Here is an 18,076-nt window from a genome sequence, read left to right as displayed (position 1 = left end):
TTAGAGCCATTTGAACCATTTTTGTTTGGGAGCATGAAGTCCGTGAATGGCTGCAAATGGTGTCCAAGCACCTGAACATAACCATTTCTAATTAATGATCGGTTCAGTTGGACCAGGGGACCCAGACCGTCCTATGTCAATACAGCCACACCATTATGCAGCTACCATCAGCCTGGACAGTGCCTTACTCATAACTTTGGTCCATAGCTTCGTGGGATCTGCACCAAACACGAATGCTGTCACTAGCTCTCACCAACTGAAATCGGGACTCATCTGACCAGGTCATGGCTTTCCAGTCGTCTAGGGACCAATCTATGTGGTCAGGAGCCCAGGAGAGGCCCTGCAGGCGATGTCGTGCTGTTAGCAAAGGCAATACTCTCGTTCGTGTGCTGCCACATTCCATTAACACCAGATTTCACCGCACTCTCCTAACAGATACGTTCATGGTACATCCTACATTGATTTCTGTGGTTATTTCACGCAGCGTTGCTTCTCTGTTAGCGCTGACAACTCTATGCAAACGTTGCTGCTCTCGGTCGTTAAGTGAAGGCCGTCAACCACTGTGTTGTCTGTGGGGAGATTTAATGCCTGGAATTTGGTATTCTAGGCACACTCTTGACACTGTGGATCTCGGAATATTGGAAACTCTAAGGATCTACCATTCCGTTTTCATTGTTAATTCCAGTCGTGCGGCTAAATCACTGTCGCACACATTTTCGCAGGAACCATCTGAGTACAAATGACAACTCCGCCAATGCAGTGACCTTTTATTCCTTGTGTACGCTATACTACCGGCAAGTGTTTATGTGCATATCGCTATCCCATGACTTTTGTCACGTCAGTGTATCACCCTGTCTCAGAACATTTGATATGGAGGTTAAGTTCTGTGTCTGGACATTGGTTTAGCACACAGTTTTATTCTGTCAAGAAGTGCGAACGAAAGATTGAAAATCAACTTGTAGCTTCACAATGAGAATTCCATTCTGCACCATACAGCTGTGGCTTACGAGTATATCTTCTTGACAAATGGTTCAAATGGCTCTGAGCACTATGGGACTTAACGTCTGAGATCATCAGTCCCCTAGAACGTAGAACTACTTAAACCTGAGGACATCACACACATCCATGCCCGAGGCACGATTCGAACCTGCGACCGTAGCAGCAACGGTATTCCAGACTGAAGCGCCTAAAACCACTCGGCCACAGCGGCTGGCTCTTCTTGACAGAAACTCTTTCCGCAATTGAAATATAACCCAATACCTCGTGTACCTATATTATTAAACTGCTCACAATTGCAGGTTTTCTGCGTGACGGCCTCCAAAAACAACACACATTTGATTTTCATTATTTAATATAATTACAGACAGAATTTTGAGGCTTCAAGACTTCACTAGATCTAGCCTAAGAACAGCTAGAAACTAAGCTGGGGAACACCAAGCAGGATTTAGGCCAAACAGATCCTGTCCAGGACAAATTCTTAATTTAAAACGTATCTTATGCACCAGAGGATTTCTGGTTACAATATTGTACGTACATTCGTGGATTTTAAAAATGTCTACGACTCAGTTGATCGTGAATCTCATTTTCATTTTTCAAAAGAACTAGGGCTACATAATGAAACTCTAACACTGATTAAGGAAACGTTAACCGACGCTCGGTCTCAAGTTAAATTCGTGGGAGAAATTTCTGAAGACTGGTGTTAGACGGGGAAATGGACTCTCCCCATTACTGTTTAACTGTATTTTGGAAAAGGTAATTAAAGAATGGTGAGAGCAAAATCGAGTAGAAATATAGACCAATCAGTCAAGTTATCCAGAATTAATATTTGAGTAGATTGCCTCGCCTTTGCTGATGATCTGGTAATTTTAACTAGGAGTATCACTACAGCTCAAAAACAAATAGAAATTTTTCAAGAAGTTGCCGAAAAAGTAGGACTACAAATACATTCAAAAAACGGAATGTATGACACGCAACAAACAAGCACCAAAGTTTTTGAACACAAAATATGGAAAAATAAAAAGAGTTTCTTAATTTAAGTATCTGGAGAAAATTATACAAGAAAAAGATCTGCAAAAAGCTGCAAACTAATTTCGCTGCCAAAAATCGGTAACTGCATTCAGATTAACATAAAATATTTATAATAAAAAAATCACTTTCTAAATTCAGTAAACTTATGCATTACAGCACTGTGATCAAACCTGAATGTCTTTATGGAGCAGAAACTTTAATATTAAATAGAAAGAGGGATAATGAAGAAATTCAAAAGACGAAAGAAAGAAAGATTATTAGGAAAATATCAGACCCGAAAATTACTGATGGAGACACTTACAGGCTGAGAGGTAATAAGGAAATAGAAGAATACACAGACGTACACGGTGACCTGAGAAAACGAAGACTTAACATTTATGGGCACATTAAAAGAATGGCACCCACTAGGTTGACAAAACGAGTAGTAGAATTCTACGAAAACGGAAGTAAGGACAAAACTGGGCCAAATACATGGGTCGCTGCAATTAAGGAGGGTCTTACAGTAGCCGGTATAACTTAGGCGGACGTTAGAGATAGAAACACATTCAGACAAAAGATATTTGATTGGTAAGTTGGTCAGCGGGAAATTAGAAAACTGACTGGGTACGTCCGCAGCCCGTGGTCGTGCGGTAGCGTTCTCACTTCCCGCGCCCGGGTTCCCGGGTTCGATTCCCGGCGGGGTCAGGGATTTTCTCTGCCTCGTGATGACTGGGTGTTGTGTGCTGTCCTTAGGTTAGTTAGGTTTAAGTAGTTCTAAGGTCTAGGGGACTGATGACCATAGATGTTAAGTCCCATAGTGCTCAGAGCCATTTGAACCATTTGAACGGACTGGGTACCGTGGCCTGACGAAAGAAACCGATTTGATTCTGAAAGGATGAAACGAATTTGTACACAGAGGAAGGTCAACCATCAAAAGCGACATTGACTCATTATAGCTCGCGTGTTCCAACTGGGCCCATACATGAAGAATAATGATAATAATAATAATAACAATAATGCAGACCGAATCTCAAAATTTAAAATGCTGTCATAACCTACTCATTCAGAGGTAATCTTACCTTAAAGTTTGAACACAGTAAGTCATGTGTCTCGAGGCAGCGTACTTCACAGCACACAAATTATCCACACTATATTCATTCAGTATTTGAGAATGAAAGCACATGACGACTCCTAACAAACTTTTTCTCTATAAACTACCCCACAAAATAATGAAAGGAGAAATGGTGACGAACAACCTTGCCGTCAAGCCCTTGTATGTGAGTGTTTTCCTATGTATTCATTGAGACATGATTTCCCAATTTCACTCATCCAGTATTAGTTCTGACTTCTTAATTACCCTATGGGTGAATATTGTGAATCTAGTGAAACAAACATACTTAAGGTATTGATTCTTCAACCGTAATGGTTTTACATACTTAAATTCAAATATCTGACATATGAACCGCTTTGAACAGCTATCACACGTCTGAAGCTGTTTTATAAATAGGGATTCGATTTTTTAAAGACTCGAGGGTGATCGATTACTGGTTAAAACACTAATTCAAGGAATTATCATGCCCCAGTACAAATTTCAGCGTGCTACCGACTCAGTTCTGCAACAGTTTCTGCTCTTGGCCAACAGCTACATTTATTCTATGTAAAAAAGGAAGACATTACAGACAAGGCACGACCTCGGAAGAGGAGAGGACTAGGAAATGAATCGACCAAGCACGCTCAGTAATCATCCCGTAAGTGTAAAACCACTGGAACATAAATCCGGATGGCCGGATGGAGTTTCGAACGGTGATTCTCCCGAATGTGAGGCCAGTCTTTTACAACTGCGTGTTCGATCTTCTGTTTTTCATGGACAGAGACGACAATTTGTAGCTGCAAGTGTGCACTACGATGAGTGAGATACTGCTGCAACCACACATATTCACATCATCGAGTAACGTGTGCTGAAGATTTCCAGAGGAAGGGAGAAGCTAGTTATGCACAAATCAACGCTTGTTACAGGAAGGGGCGTTAACACCGGACGAGGAAAATATCCAGTACCCCTCCGATCACTTCAAGATAGAACTCCTGTTTCATGTGTGAAGTGACAGAATATGCTGTTTTATGAAACATTTGTAAGCGTGAATTACAGTCTCTATATCATTCCATGTGGAACTTTGACTGCGGAGATCCATGATGACCGAGTGTCATAGTAAAATTCTGCCACCAGTCGTATAGCACTTACAAGGAGGGGTCCCCAGCAGTGAGATAGACTGTTTGAAGAATGTGTAGGCCTACAGTGGTGTAGCTGAAGGTCCAAGAATTCACACCTTGAAACCATTCAACCTGGTCGGCTCTCGTTTGCGAGTAATCGACAGAAAAGAAATTAGAAATTTCGTGCGATGCTTTGTAAGTTTAAAAATAGTAACAGCTTACAGACTGTTTGCGTAGCCTAACAGTTCAGATATAAGACTACATGCAAAAGGTTTTAGCCTCAACTCTCCTTAGGTACATCCAATTATTTTTTAATTTTTAAATCTTTATCGAAGTGACTTTGATGACTATTTTTATTCAGTTAATTTGTTTACACTCAATTTCGTTTATTTGTATTCCTTTGTCACATGACTTTAATCAACGTTTTAACTTCTTCAATTGCTCTTATTTCTTCCTCCTGTCATACTTTTTCCACTTGGAATCTCTGTGCACGTGAATTTAATTATTAAACAATAGGAACTCTAGGTTGGAATATTGACAATGTAAGGAACAGACAGACTGCTACTTACCATAAGGATAACACGCTAAGTTACGATTAAAACACACTTGCACATAAGCTTTCGGCCACAGCCTTCGCCAAAAAAGGAAAGAGAAACACACACACCATTCACTCACACAGAATGCCGGTCCAAGCTGTCAGGAGTTGGCGGTCAAGTGTGCGTGAGGTATGGTTGCTTCTGTGGATTAATGGCGTGTGTTTCTCCTTCTTTTTCTTACGAAGCCTGTGGCCGAAAGCTCAGTTGAAGTATCTTATAATGCTACATGTCTGCAATTTAACATGTCATCTTCACGGTAAGTGGCTGTCTATGTTTTCAAATCAAATGGTTCAAATGGCTCTGATCACTATGGGACTTAACATCTGAGGTCATCAGTCCCCTAGAACTTAGAACTACTTAAGCCTAACTAACCTAAGAACATCACACACATCCATGCCCGAGGCAGGATTCGAACCTGCGACCGTAGCGGTCGCGCGGTTCCAGACTGTAGCGCCTAGAACCGCTCGGCCACACAGGTTGGCTCTATGTTTTTCTTGCGTTGTTTTATTTAATTATTTTTATTTATCTACCACAATGCTTAAATATTGGAAAACTCCGATCTGTCGTTTAAGAAACAAAAGAAAAATGAGCTGTTTATATTGTTTGTGCAATGGTGTCAAGAACGTATTTTACGTTACAAGATGTACGTCCTTTTGAATGGCAATCGTCATACAAACATTGAAAACACAAATTCTTATTCCACTATGAACAAAATAATAATGGTTTAAATGAAAGCAGGGATTATCAGTGAAACGTAATTGAAGCAAAAATGAGGAATAGAAATAATGAATGCAATAACGTGGACGACAATTAAATCGAAGATAATACACAACAATATTTAAAATCACATGAAGAAGGAAGCCAAGTGGAAAAAGACGTGTAGAAAGAAAAATGGGAGCAAATAATGTATTTATACGATGACTAATAGGGTGACAAAGGAATAGAAAAAATTACATTTCAGCCAAGTAAATAAATAAAAATAATGATCGAAGTCATTTCGATAAAGATTTAAAAATAATCCTCTTGCATTTATGACCAATACCTTAACCTCTGCGCTATGGAATCAGTATGTAAATTAATACCATTTTCAAACATATATTGCATCGCACGAAATTCCGGAAGTTTTCGTCGATTACTCACAAACGAGGGCCCACCAGGGAGAATGACTGCAGGCTGTGATTCCTCGAACCTTAACTTGCATCACTACGTGTATAGAATGTTTCAAAAAGTCTGTCCCACCCCTAGGGACCTCTCCTTGTTAGTCTCGTATAGCCGAACGACTGATAAGCCTGCATAAGTCTGGAAATACTAAAATATTCTCTTAGATATACTGACAGGAAAAAGGTGGAACCCCGAAAGATAGCCGCACGGAGTGGCCGCACGGTTTGACGCTCCATGTCACGGATTGCGCGGCCCCTCCCGCAGGAGGTGCGAGTCCTCCCGCGGGCGTGGGTGGGTGTGCTTTTCATAGCTTAAGTTAGTTTAAGTAGTGTATAAGTCAAGCACCGATGACCTCAGCAGTTTGGTCCATTAGGAATTCATAAACATTTGAACAAAAGAAAAAAACAGGAAAATAAATAATTGGCTCTGAGCACTACGGGACTTAACATCTGAGGTCATCAGTCCCCTAGAAGTTACAAAGTTACAACTACTTACACCGAACGAACCTAAGAACATCACACACGTGCAGGCCCGAGGCAGGATTCGAACCTCCGACCGTAGCGGTCGCGCGGTTCCAGACTGAAGCGCCTAGAACTGCTCGGCCACAACGGCCGGCATACACATTTGAACATTTTTGAAGCGGAATATAGTTAATGAAGAGTAATGACATTTTCGGAATTCATTCGTCTAGCTAACATATTTAAGTGATTATCATTGCAAGATTACAGAGTAACGTAAGCGCGAGATAAGCCATTGTAAAGATGATACTGGTACGTTAATAACCGGTGTATCTGCCAGAATGTTGAATCCAAGCATGTAAACGTGTATGCATTGTGTTGTACAGGTGCCGAATGTCAGTTTGTGGATGGTGTTCCATGACCATTGCACTTGGTCGGTCGACACAGGGATGGTTAATGCTGCTTGCGGATGACACCAGAGTCATCGTCCAGTGATGTCCCATATGTTCTCCATTGGAGACAGATCTGGTGATCAAGCAGACCAAAGCAACATGTCGACACTCTGTAGTACATGTTGGATGATAACAGCAGTATGTAGGCGAGTGTAATCCTTATGGAAAACATCCCTGAAATGCTCTTTGGCAGCATGACAGTTCGAATCACCAGACTGACGGGCAGATTTGCAGTCAGGGTGCATGGAATATGCACGAGAGTGCTCCTGCTGTCACACGAAATCACACCAGAAACCGTAGCTCCGGGTGTAGCTCCAGTGTGTCCAGCACGACAGATTGGTTGCAGGCCCTCAACTGGCCTCCTCCTAACCAAAACGCGGCCATCACTCAACAGATCTCCACACTGCCCTCCAATGACTTCTCCCTTGATACCACTGAAGCGGCAAACGGCAATGATCTGGGCTCAGTAGAATGCGTCTGGATCGGAACAGACCTTGAAGTAACAGATTTGCAACAGATCGTTGTGTGATGGCGGTGCCAATTGCTTCTCAGATTGCTGCAGCAAATACAGTACGACGTGCCAGAGCCATACGCCGAACACGATGGTCTTCCCTTTCGATAGTGCCACGTGGCCATCCGAAGCACAGACTTCTTGAGACCGTACATTTTCGTGACCACTGCTGCCAGCAATCATGTACAGTGGGTAGATTCCAACCAAGTCTTCCTGCAATATCGCAGAAGGAAAATCAGCTTCTCGTATCCCTATTACACGACCTCCCTTATTCTCAGTGGGATGTTGATAACGGCGCCTTTGTCGCCTTAAAGGCATTCCTTACTAACATCAACTCCCCACGTCCAGTCTCAAAGGTAACTAACGCTCACGACCGTTACAGCGTGTATTCAAAGCAAACCTGATCTGTTTTCTCATAGTGGCGTTGCTAGCGCCACTCTTGTGTGACTGACGCGAGATTTGAATAGACATCACCGTTCAGATGTAGAAACAAGCCTACGAACTTTCTTTCTTCAGTGTATAAAAATTACCGAAAACTCAAAAAATAAAATTTATGTCAGGCCCCGAAATCAGGTCCCTGTGGCAAAGGGAGAGGTCCCGATTTCGAGTCTAGGTCCGGCATACAGTTTTAATCTGTCAGGAAGTTTCATATCAGCGCACACTCCGGTACAGAGTGAAAATCTCATTCTGTGAATGGTGGCCAATCTGTCTGCCATTTTAATGTAGAACGTCCTAAGTGGGAATTCCTTTGTGAGGGGTTGGACACGTGTATACTTGAAAAAAAAAAAGACAGCATTGGTCGTATATTTTTTACTATTGCAAAATCGATTTTCTGTCACTGAGTGACCATCTTCAGTGCTATATTGTATAACTTAAATTGGGATGCACTGTTGTCACTAAGCTTACGGCAATCACATAGACCCACGTGTGCTACTTTGAATTTTCCAGCAGAGGGACAGGGGAGGGGATAATGGGACAAGTGAGTTTCAGAATGTCAGAGCTATAGGTGATGATTTCATCTTACCACTTGCAGTAGTCAAAGGATTTATCTTTTGAACTAATACCTACCCTTTGTGTGTGTCTCCAGATGCAATTTTCTGAGCCTGTATTGCTTGTAGGGCTACTTTTCGACATTCAGTTAACATCAGCCGAATACGATGTAACTGCCGACACGACTCGTATAAATCGAAGATTGTGGTAGATGTTTTCGACTGCTAGAGTGACCTTATTTTCGAACGAGCAGTGTAAGGCATGGCTTTAGCCAAGTGGACTGTAATCGACCAACAATATTGCTTGGCGCCGAACTTCGAGTTCAATAGGGTGGACGGGCAGAAAACGGCTCTTTTAATTTCTGCCTGAAGCTGTGAACATCGTTCTGCCTGCAGTCAACTTGTAAAGTACGGACCAATATCTTATGGTTATGAGTTTTGAAGCTATGTCGTCCAGGATTATCTTTGAGACTCTTGTTTGCTCGAACTGCACTGGAGTAATTCCTTGTCACATAATTTTTCAGATTCATTTCTGGAATGTGCTTTGCAACTACATATACGCTTCAGCAGTGATAGCTCCTTGTTCGATTCGCATCTTTTATGGAACAAATAGGGATGAACATACACTGTTCACTGGAATATCCAAGCATGTCGGTCCGCCGGCCGGAGTGGCCGAGCGGTTCTAGGCGCTACAGTTTGGAACCGCGCGACCGCTACGGTGGCAGGTTCGAATCCTGCCTCGGGCATGGATGTGTGTGATGTCCTTAGGTTAGTTAGGTTTAAGTAGTTCTAAGTTCTAGGGGACTGATGAGCTCAGAAGTCAAGTCCCATAGTGCTCAGAGCCATTTGGACCATATCGGTCCCTCAACTCACTCTTTAAACTGTGAGGAGTATCATGAAAATGGAATTATTTTTCTCTCTTTTGTAAATGTGTCCATAAGCAGATACTTACGAGTATATACGTTATTCTTGAGCTTTTGTGATTACTATGTAACAACTTAATTTCAGTTCATATCTTCCATAAATATTTTTTTTCGCGAAATTATTTTTCAGTCCTCCCTTCAGTAATGTTCATTGGCACATGTGTTCTTTTAAGCTCCGTTCATGAAAGCAAATTTTCATTGCAATATAATTGAAATATTTATTTATCTGACCTCAGCAAAGACAGAATTTCTATAACCTAACTTCAGTAACAATATTATTTCCGGATTTAGATGCAATTTTCAGCTAATTTAGGTAATTGCGAGACGGAACGCTTTTGAAGACCCCTACTGCAACGACGAATACTTCGACACTTTGGTATCAGATAAGTTACTTCCCATTTGTTAGGTATTAGTAGATACCGGTGTAGTTACGTCTACATGGCACGTATCTCTCCTCTGAGGAATGCTACACTAACAATAGGTGATACTAGGATAATTGAAGATCTTGATTCCAATTTAACTATGTTACAGACCCCTTTATTGTTCCTTAGCGCTGATATTTCATAAAAATTGGTCGGATGGCGTTGTTATTCATTCAGGAACAAATTTAATACGAAGGAGGAATATTTTCAGGGTATTAAGTCCAGAGGCATAATATAGTATATACTCACAGGTTAGTATTATAAGGTAGTGACAGGTTTCACAGTACACAGCATCACGCTAAAAGAAGCAATATTTAAATTTTTGCATGCCGCGTCTGAAGACGAGTCTGAAAAGGCTCAAAAACTAGTTCATGGAAAACATAAATATTTCTTAAGGTGCTGGCTGCTATTATCCGCAATTATATTCAGATATTCCCTTTAGCGATTATTACCGCTAGTTTTGTTACGAATATTGAGCTCATCGATCTGTGATTTTGTGACGTACATGGGACTGTACGTTCTTGTACATCAAATAAGTTGTTTTATTGTGCATCCCACACGACGGTTTTCTGAGAAAATTGCATCCATTCTCTTTTAGAACTAATCCTATGAGATTTGAATGTGCGGACGACAATCGGCCGGCGAAATCGTGGACTGATTAGTGTGGGCTAGCTTGTCCTGTGGTCAGCTTCCATTTTCGAAATTGATACTACTCCCTAATCAGATAATTGCAAAGCTGAGCATATACAGAAGCATCCCAAACCACGCTATAACACGATTCCATTAGCAATTACGTCTCGTTATAGTGTCCTCAGAGCTAACTTTTATGAGCGACACGGACGAGGCGATTTAACGTTATTGTACGATATTATGTGTCGTCATGGAGGGGCGCGGAGAATTCATGACTGGTTTTATTGTAGTTTTTCTATACCAGCTGCAAAGAAATTGTATTGGCTGATACCGAAATAAATTAAACATAATTTCAAATTTTGGACGGTATTGTATTTTGCTAGGTATGGTCGTCTGTGGGTACTGTGTCCTTCCTTTCGCATGACATCATAATCTGCTCACAGGATCTGTTATGAGGAAAGATGTACCTTAAAATGAAACCCCAAAATCTTATCTGCGGTGTAACTACTTTTCACATGCGCTAAAATATTGCCGGTGGTGAAACTCAGTTTAAATTCCAACAAAAAATTCGAGGTATGAACGGAGACCTAATCTCTAAGCTGCAGATTTGTGGTCTTCGATCACGCTACAACAAAGAAATAACTAGAATTTCTATTCCTTTCAATTATGGCACAGACTGTCGTTCGAATTTTCATCGAAGACATCTCCGATTGTTATACTGCAAGTGTCATCCGAACTGACAATTAATAAAATACAGTTCCTCTCATAAACAGTCAGTTGTGGGTGTAATATTACCATTACAAACTAAGAAGTCTCCCTCTTTTATCTCTCTCCTGCCATTCACTCACTGCGTGTATTTATGAATATGTGTTTGTGTTTCTAATATGTTACAGAATTTATGAATATCCTCATTTGTGACTGCTCTTTTACGAGGGTTGGAACTTAAATTGTGGCAACTAGTTATTCACAACCGATACAAAAGAGTTACATGTTTGCACCTGTTAATGTCCGTCAAAGTAGTCACCAGCTTTGTGTAGAACCCGTTGCCAGCGACGTGGAAGGCGTAGTATACCGTTAGCAGAGCCTGTTCTGTTGATCGTGGGAATGGAGCGGTCTAAAGTTATGGTGATTTTCGTGTACGACTGTGATGGTGTTATCCTAACGCATTACGTTCCTCCACGGCAGACCGTCAGTGCACAGTATTACTGTTCGTATTTGGAGCATCACCTGCAACCAGATTTGCCAAAGAAGCGGCAACACTTTCTGCACAACTCACCCATCATTTTGCACGACAATGCGCGGGCGCATACAGCGCAAGCTGTGGCTGCTCTGTTCGATCGATGGGACTAAGAAGTACTGTACCATACGCCATACTTCCCCGACTTCAGTCCTTGTGACTTTGAATTGATTCCGAAGATGAAGGAACCACTTCGTGGCATTCGCTTCAGAACTGTTCCAGAGATTCGACAGGCAGTAGACCGCTCGACCGCTCGATTCGCACCATGAACAGAACAGGCTGTACTAACGGTGTACTACGCCTTCCACATCGCTGGCAACGGCTTCTACACAACGCTGGTGACTACTTTGAAGGACAGTAACAGGTGCAAACATGTAATTCTTTTGTAACGGTTGTGAATAAATAGTTACTACTATTTAAGTTCCAACCCTCGTATATTCTTTCGTACCTCTTCATTCTGAATACATTTTTCTTGTTTGTTACTTAAACCCATTGCATGCAAAAATAATTTTTTTCTCATTCGCAATTTAAACGCAAAACTGTGATGATGACATTTTGTATTTCATTAAACAGTCATATATTTAAGGTGGAAACCAGGAAGATGTGTTTGATATCAAGAAAGAATGTAGAAGGGCAATCAGAATAAGGACGTGCAAGAAGAACGTGAATTAATGAATTCATTAAGTATACAAGATTCGCATAAAAACTTAAAACACGAAAAGAAATACAAATAAAGTTTTATGAGAATGGTTTTTTCTCTACTTTGGTTAATTTAGTGAATCATGGCCTCTAAATTACGAACAAAAAAGACACCGTCAAATGATATAAAACGAGAGGTAGCCATAACTATGGATATTAGCAACAACGAAAACTACACGATGAACAGTAGAAGAAAACAAAGGCCAACTGAAGACCTAAAGGGAAATAATCGAAGATTCTGAAGAACGCTAAAAGAATTTGAGCGGAATGGAAAAAGAGATATTGGCAGACCAGGAAAAAGGTGAAGGCCATACTAGGCAATAACTGAGCTAATACAGAAAATAAGTTTCGCGTGAATGAGAAAGCCTGATGTCTGGAGTACAATGGCAACCTTGTGACTCATTACAGGTTGTATTGGTTTACAATGGGGCTAATCAGTACCGTGTTACATGAATATGAGGGCGGGAGAAACTGGAAACAAAACGCTCGTTTCTCTTTTTCCGCAGATGAAAAACGTTTGAAGAAAAATTTTGTCCGTATAAAACTCTTGATGGGGAAAGATATTTTAGAAGCGCATCAGGAACTTCAATTTTGTGCGACCTGCCACCTTTCACGTGGAGCAGATACCTGGATAATAAGCAACTCACATTTAATAAGAATACCGAAGAATACGGACGCCCTGCTACCTCTCAGGGGCGTAACCAATCTTAAACGACACCTAGTGTCAGTAAACTTTTGTCTCTAATAAAAGCTGTCCCCCATGACGTGATATACTGTAAATCTATTTTTCAACGTTCAAGTTAATATGAGTCTAGTACAAATCAGGGGCACTGCGTTGCAGATATTTTACTTATGCTAGTTGGAATAAATGTACGAAACTCAAACGTTGTCAGTCTAAAGAGCAGCAACTGCAACTGTCTTGTGTGAACAGGTCAGATACGTGGAATGAACCCCTACCACTAGTCTATTATCATACTCTACTATGTTTCCAGTGAAAGGAGGCCACACGGCCGGCCGAGGTGGCCGATCGGCTCTAGGCGCTACAGTCTGGAACCGCGCGACCGCTACGGTCGCAGGTTCGAATCCTGCCTCGGGTATGGATGTGTGTGATGTCCTTAGGTTAGTTAGGTTTAAGTAGTTCTAAGATCTAGGGGACTGATGACCTCAGAAGTTAAGTCCCATAGTACTCAGAGCGATTTGAACTTTTTTTTTTTTTTTTTTTTTTCTTTTTTTTAGGTCACAGGACACACCAAGGGAAAGATTAAGGAAGGAATTTGGCAAGAAATGTTTCAGAGAGAAAGGCAATCCAGGTGGCCAGTCTCTTCGGCCTGATGATGATGCGATTGCGATGAGAGAATTGTCAGCTGGATGAAAATTTTTTCCCAATAAAACATTGTTGTACAGGTTATGGAGGGTACAAATGATAACTGATTTCAGTTTCAGCATTACACAAGCCTTTTTCGTTAAGAATACAAATGTGTACGAACAGCTGCTTCTGAACAACAACTTGTTGACAATATTCTGGGTTTATTGAGAGCCTTTAGTTCGTAGGTGGAGGCAGGCTGTAGTGCCTTTGTGAGGGTCCCATTTGTTTACCATTTTTAGTTTTATGCTTGAAAGCTACGAATAAGATGAATAAGTTACTATCGTAAGCTGTAATACAGAGCGCTACTACGACGCATATGAGGCGATTACCACCATCGGCAAGCAGACTGGAAATTGGTCGTGCCGTATGCCGCTGTTAACTGAGCTAGCTGGTGGTGTGAGAAAATGACCTTTGGGCAACAGCGTACGTAGTAGAGCAAATGCAGACCTTTGAGACAACACGTCATTCAAGGGCAAAACAGCGGCTGTTTCTGTCTCAAATATTAAGTATTATAGTCCTGTTTTAACATAAATGTTAGGGCCATCTTAGAGTCATTAAAGCTTTTTTACTATTACTATAACATGAATTAAACTTATTGAAACAAGAAACAAATGACGGCGGAGACACTAACAACGAAGTATGAATCCTTCAGATGGCGCTCGACATTTGCTAGCGATCCTTGTTGTGCCTCAAGTAAGCCAGTCGGTGTTCGAACGTTCTGTCAATCACGCTCTCGGTTTTCAATATTACACGGCATTAAGTGTATTATACTGAGTAACTGTAAATTATTTTACTGCCGGCCGCTGTGGCCGAGCGGTTCTGGGCTCTTCACTCTGGAACCGCGCGACTGCTACGGCCGCAGGTTCGAATTCTGCCTCGGACGTTGATGTGTGTGATGTCCTTGGGTTAGTTAGGATTAAGTAGCTGTAAGTTCTAGGGAACTCATGACCTCAGATATTAAGTGCCAGAGGGCTCAGAGCCATTTTTTAATGGTGTTCATTAATAAATACACCATAATAGCATCCTGAGCAATTAATTAACGTAGATTTTCTACCCGCACAGTTAACTATAGCAATACAAGTGGAACTTCCCCAGGTCAGAAATTTTGCAGAGGCGCTGTCTCATATGCTGCTACCTCACCTGCTGTGACGGACGACATCGACGAGAGAGCTGCATAGTACATTTTCTCGGATGAAAAGGCAATCTTAGTTTGATTGTATACAAGTTCTTTTTTTTTTTTTAAATTTGTAGTACGTTCCTATGGGACCAAACTGCTGAGGTCATAGGCCCGTAGGCTTACATACTACTTAATCTAACTTAAACTAACTTACTCTAAGGACAACACACACACACACACACACACACACACACACACACACACACACACACAAACCCATGCCCGAGGGAGGACTCGAAGCTCCGACGGGGAGAGCCGCTCGAACCGTGGCAAGGTGCCCGAGACCACGCAGCTACCCCGTGCAGAACATGTTCTGTGTCTCGGTCTACAGCCTCTAGGCTGTTCTGAGAGACACATTTACATCACTGAGAAACCTTACGGCGGTCAAATTCGTCCCTTATTCAGTCGGCGAAAACTGTCTGGAGACGATGAAAGTTCCTGTTATTTAATAATGTGAGAAACGTTAGCGAATCGATATATCGCACTAGGATCTCGTGTGCACCTGTCTTTGGCTAGAGGACGTACACAGGTGGCTTCTAAGAGGTCTCTGGCGAGTTAGCTCTCTCAGACAGTATGATGAGGAGGGAGGCGGTGCCTAGCTAGAGAGCTCGTGGGACGTGCTCAGCTCGTGGTATAACTAAAAGAGGGGCCTTTTCCACCGCAGGCTTAGGAGTGCTGCTGCAAACCGCCGTCTCTGCCAGAGTTCTACCCTACGTGCGGCCACGTGGCAGCAAACTGCTTGTTTACGTCTCTCCTTTAATACGCGGTGGGGAGTTTGAAGTTGTTGTTGACATTTATGAGTGCACCAGCGCTGTTATACCTGCAATTACAGCACACTATACCAGCCGAGTGTCTTTCAAGGTGAGCTAACTTGGGTACAGCTCGTTAACCAGGCGGGCCTCTGAACGAAGCCGATACCCGCTAATTATCGTCTTGCTGTTTAAATCATTTGATTTGTTTGACAAAGTTCAGCCTCCCGTGGTAAGACTTCCGTCCAATTGCACGCTTGCTGTTTATTGTGTTGGTCCTTTGGTGAGACAAGTGGATAAAGGCATCCAATCCGATAGTCAGTAAATTTTGCCGTTGTGAACAGAGTAAAGTTTGGTGTGGCTTTTAACGCTCCATCTGCGTTCTTGTGGCCAGCCTTACGGCGTTGGTCCATCCCGGGGCCTCTTAGTATTAATGGAAATGTGTATTTAAGACCGGGAGTACGGGTCTTGCCACCAAAAACAATTTCTGCTTCTTGTAAATGAAGAATTATGTTAACTTATTGTAGCTTTCTGTTATATCACGTGGTACCAGGAGTCGTTTTTTACTTGTCCTTTCTTAAACTGTAAAACAGAGTGGTACTGTAGCAAGAGGTGCAGCTAATCCCTAAATCTAATCCAAAGAGCGTGAGATTCAGCTGTTTGTTGCCACGCTATATTGCGTATGTCAATTTTTTTGTGTCTGTATGTTTTAGACTCAGTTAATTGGCACTACTGGGCGGTGTTGTTGTAGAGTGCCATGGGTTCTGCCACCCGGTGCAAACCATCTGCAATACCAAAAGGTTGCTCTGATTATTTAGTAAAAATTTCACCCTGTTACAGTTATTGTACGAGGATTGGAACTTCAATGTTGCCAACGATTTATTTACAGCTCGCAGAAAATAGAAACGTGTTTTGCTGACCTTCAGAGTAGTCACCAGCATTGTGTATAACACGTTGCCAGTGATGTGGAAGTCGCAGGATACTCTTAGCAGTGCCAGTAGTGTTGACAGTTCGAGCGGCGCGGTCTATTGCCCGACGAATTTGTAGTAGTTCTGAAGCGAATGACGTGAAGTGTTTCCTTCAGTTTAAAAATCGAGTTGAACTCATGAGGGCTTAAGTCAGGGGAGTGTAGTAGGTGGTATAGTACTTAGCAGCCCAATCAGTCAAACAAATCAGTAAGAGCTTGCACTGTACGTCCTTCGGCATTGTCCTGCAAAATGATGGTCAACTCCTGCAGAAAGTGTCATTACTTCTGTCTCTAAGCTGGTCGTAGGTTCATGATCATCATCATTTAAGACTGATTATGCCTTTCAGCGTTCAGTCTGGAGCATAGTCCCACTTATAAAATTCCTCCCCTGTTCAGTGCTAACATTGGTGCCTCTTCTGATGTTAAGTCTATTACTTCAAAATCATTCTTAACCGAATCCAGGTACCTTCTCCTTGGTCTACCCCGACTCCTCCTACCCTCTACTGCTGTACCCATGAGTCTCTTGGGTAACTTTGCTTTCGTAGGTTGTGTTCCAAAATTGTACAGCTCCCACAGAGAACGTCAGGACAAAATTTCATTAATTCAGCACGCACAGAGTCAATAAACATTGCGTTTCCTCGCTCCATACATGAATGCAAGGAGAAAAAGCACTAGGAACTGGTACATTGGGACATACCCTCTACCACACGCATCACAGTGGTTCGCATAGTATAATGTTGGTGTACAAGTAGATGCAGAATGACAAATTTTATCTTACCTCTCATAAGAAACCAGCGTACAGCTCGTTGTATATTTTTGGGGAGATGGACAGAGACTGGGAGAATCCGTGCGAGGTAGAATAACTTGCTCTCTACAGATACCTTAAGTGTGTGCACCTTTTGTAAGATACCTAAATACGTATCTAAATGCGTTGAGAGCGTACATTCCGCGGGAAGCGAGCAGCAGCGTGGAGAGGTTGGCGCTGCCTCTGTTGGCTCACCAGTCGGACGCCGCCGACGACGGAGACGGGGTTTGGGATGTTGAAAGGCGGCAGCTGGATGTAGGAGCTGACGAGCTGGCTGAAGTTGGTCATGTCGCGCGGCGCGGACGGCGCGACGCCCAGGTAGCAGCGGAAGGCCCGCGTCGCGTTGGCGTCCTCCTGCTGACGCAGCAGGTCGCGCAGGTACTTGCCGGGGTTGTCCGCGTCGTACTGCTCGATGTCCACGCCGACCACCCAGTACTCTCCTGCGATACCAACCAGCACCACATGACAAGAGTCCAAAAGAGTGATACCATCAGGAAATGAAAGCATCACTAATGAACCAAAACACTGCAACCTCTGCCCGCGACCACAGTGACATACTCTACTGGCCATTAAAATTGCTACACCACGAAGATGACGTGCTACAGACGCGAAATTTAACCTACAAGAAGAAGATGCTGTGATATGCAAATGATTAGCTTTTCAGAGCATTCACACAAGGTTGGTGCCGGTGGCGACACCTACAGCCTGCTGACATGAGG

The 18,076-nt window shown here is 42.4% G+C and overlaps 1 protein-coding gene across 1 annotated transcript in view; it reads right to left on the bottom strand.

Moving 5' to 3' along the window:
* LOC124796481 (guanylate cyclase 32E) overlaps positions 1-18,076 on the bottom strand; it is an 823,982-nt gene that overhangs the window by 363,583 nt on the left and 442,323 nt on the right. Inside the window, exon 7 of the mRNA XM_047260702.1 lies at positions 17,553-17,797. Coding sequence (XP_047116658.1) covers positions 17,553-17,797 — 245 coding nt within the window. The remainder of the gene's footprint in view (positions 1-17,552; positions 17,798-18,076) is intronic.

The sequence above is a fragment of the Schistocerca piceifrons genome, chromosome 1 (assembly GCF_021461385.2).
Source record: "Schistocerca piceifrons isolate TAMUIC-IGC-003096 chromosome 1, iqSchPice1.1, whole genome shotgun sequence".
NCBI lineage: Eukaryota > Metazoa > Arthropoda > Insecta > Orthoptera > Acrididae > Schistocerca > Schistocerca piceifrons.
The sequence above is the reverse complement of the archived record's forward strand: the minus strand, read 5'-3'. Positions and strand labels throughout refer to the sequence as shown.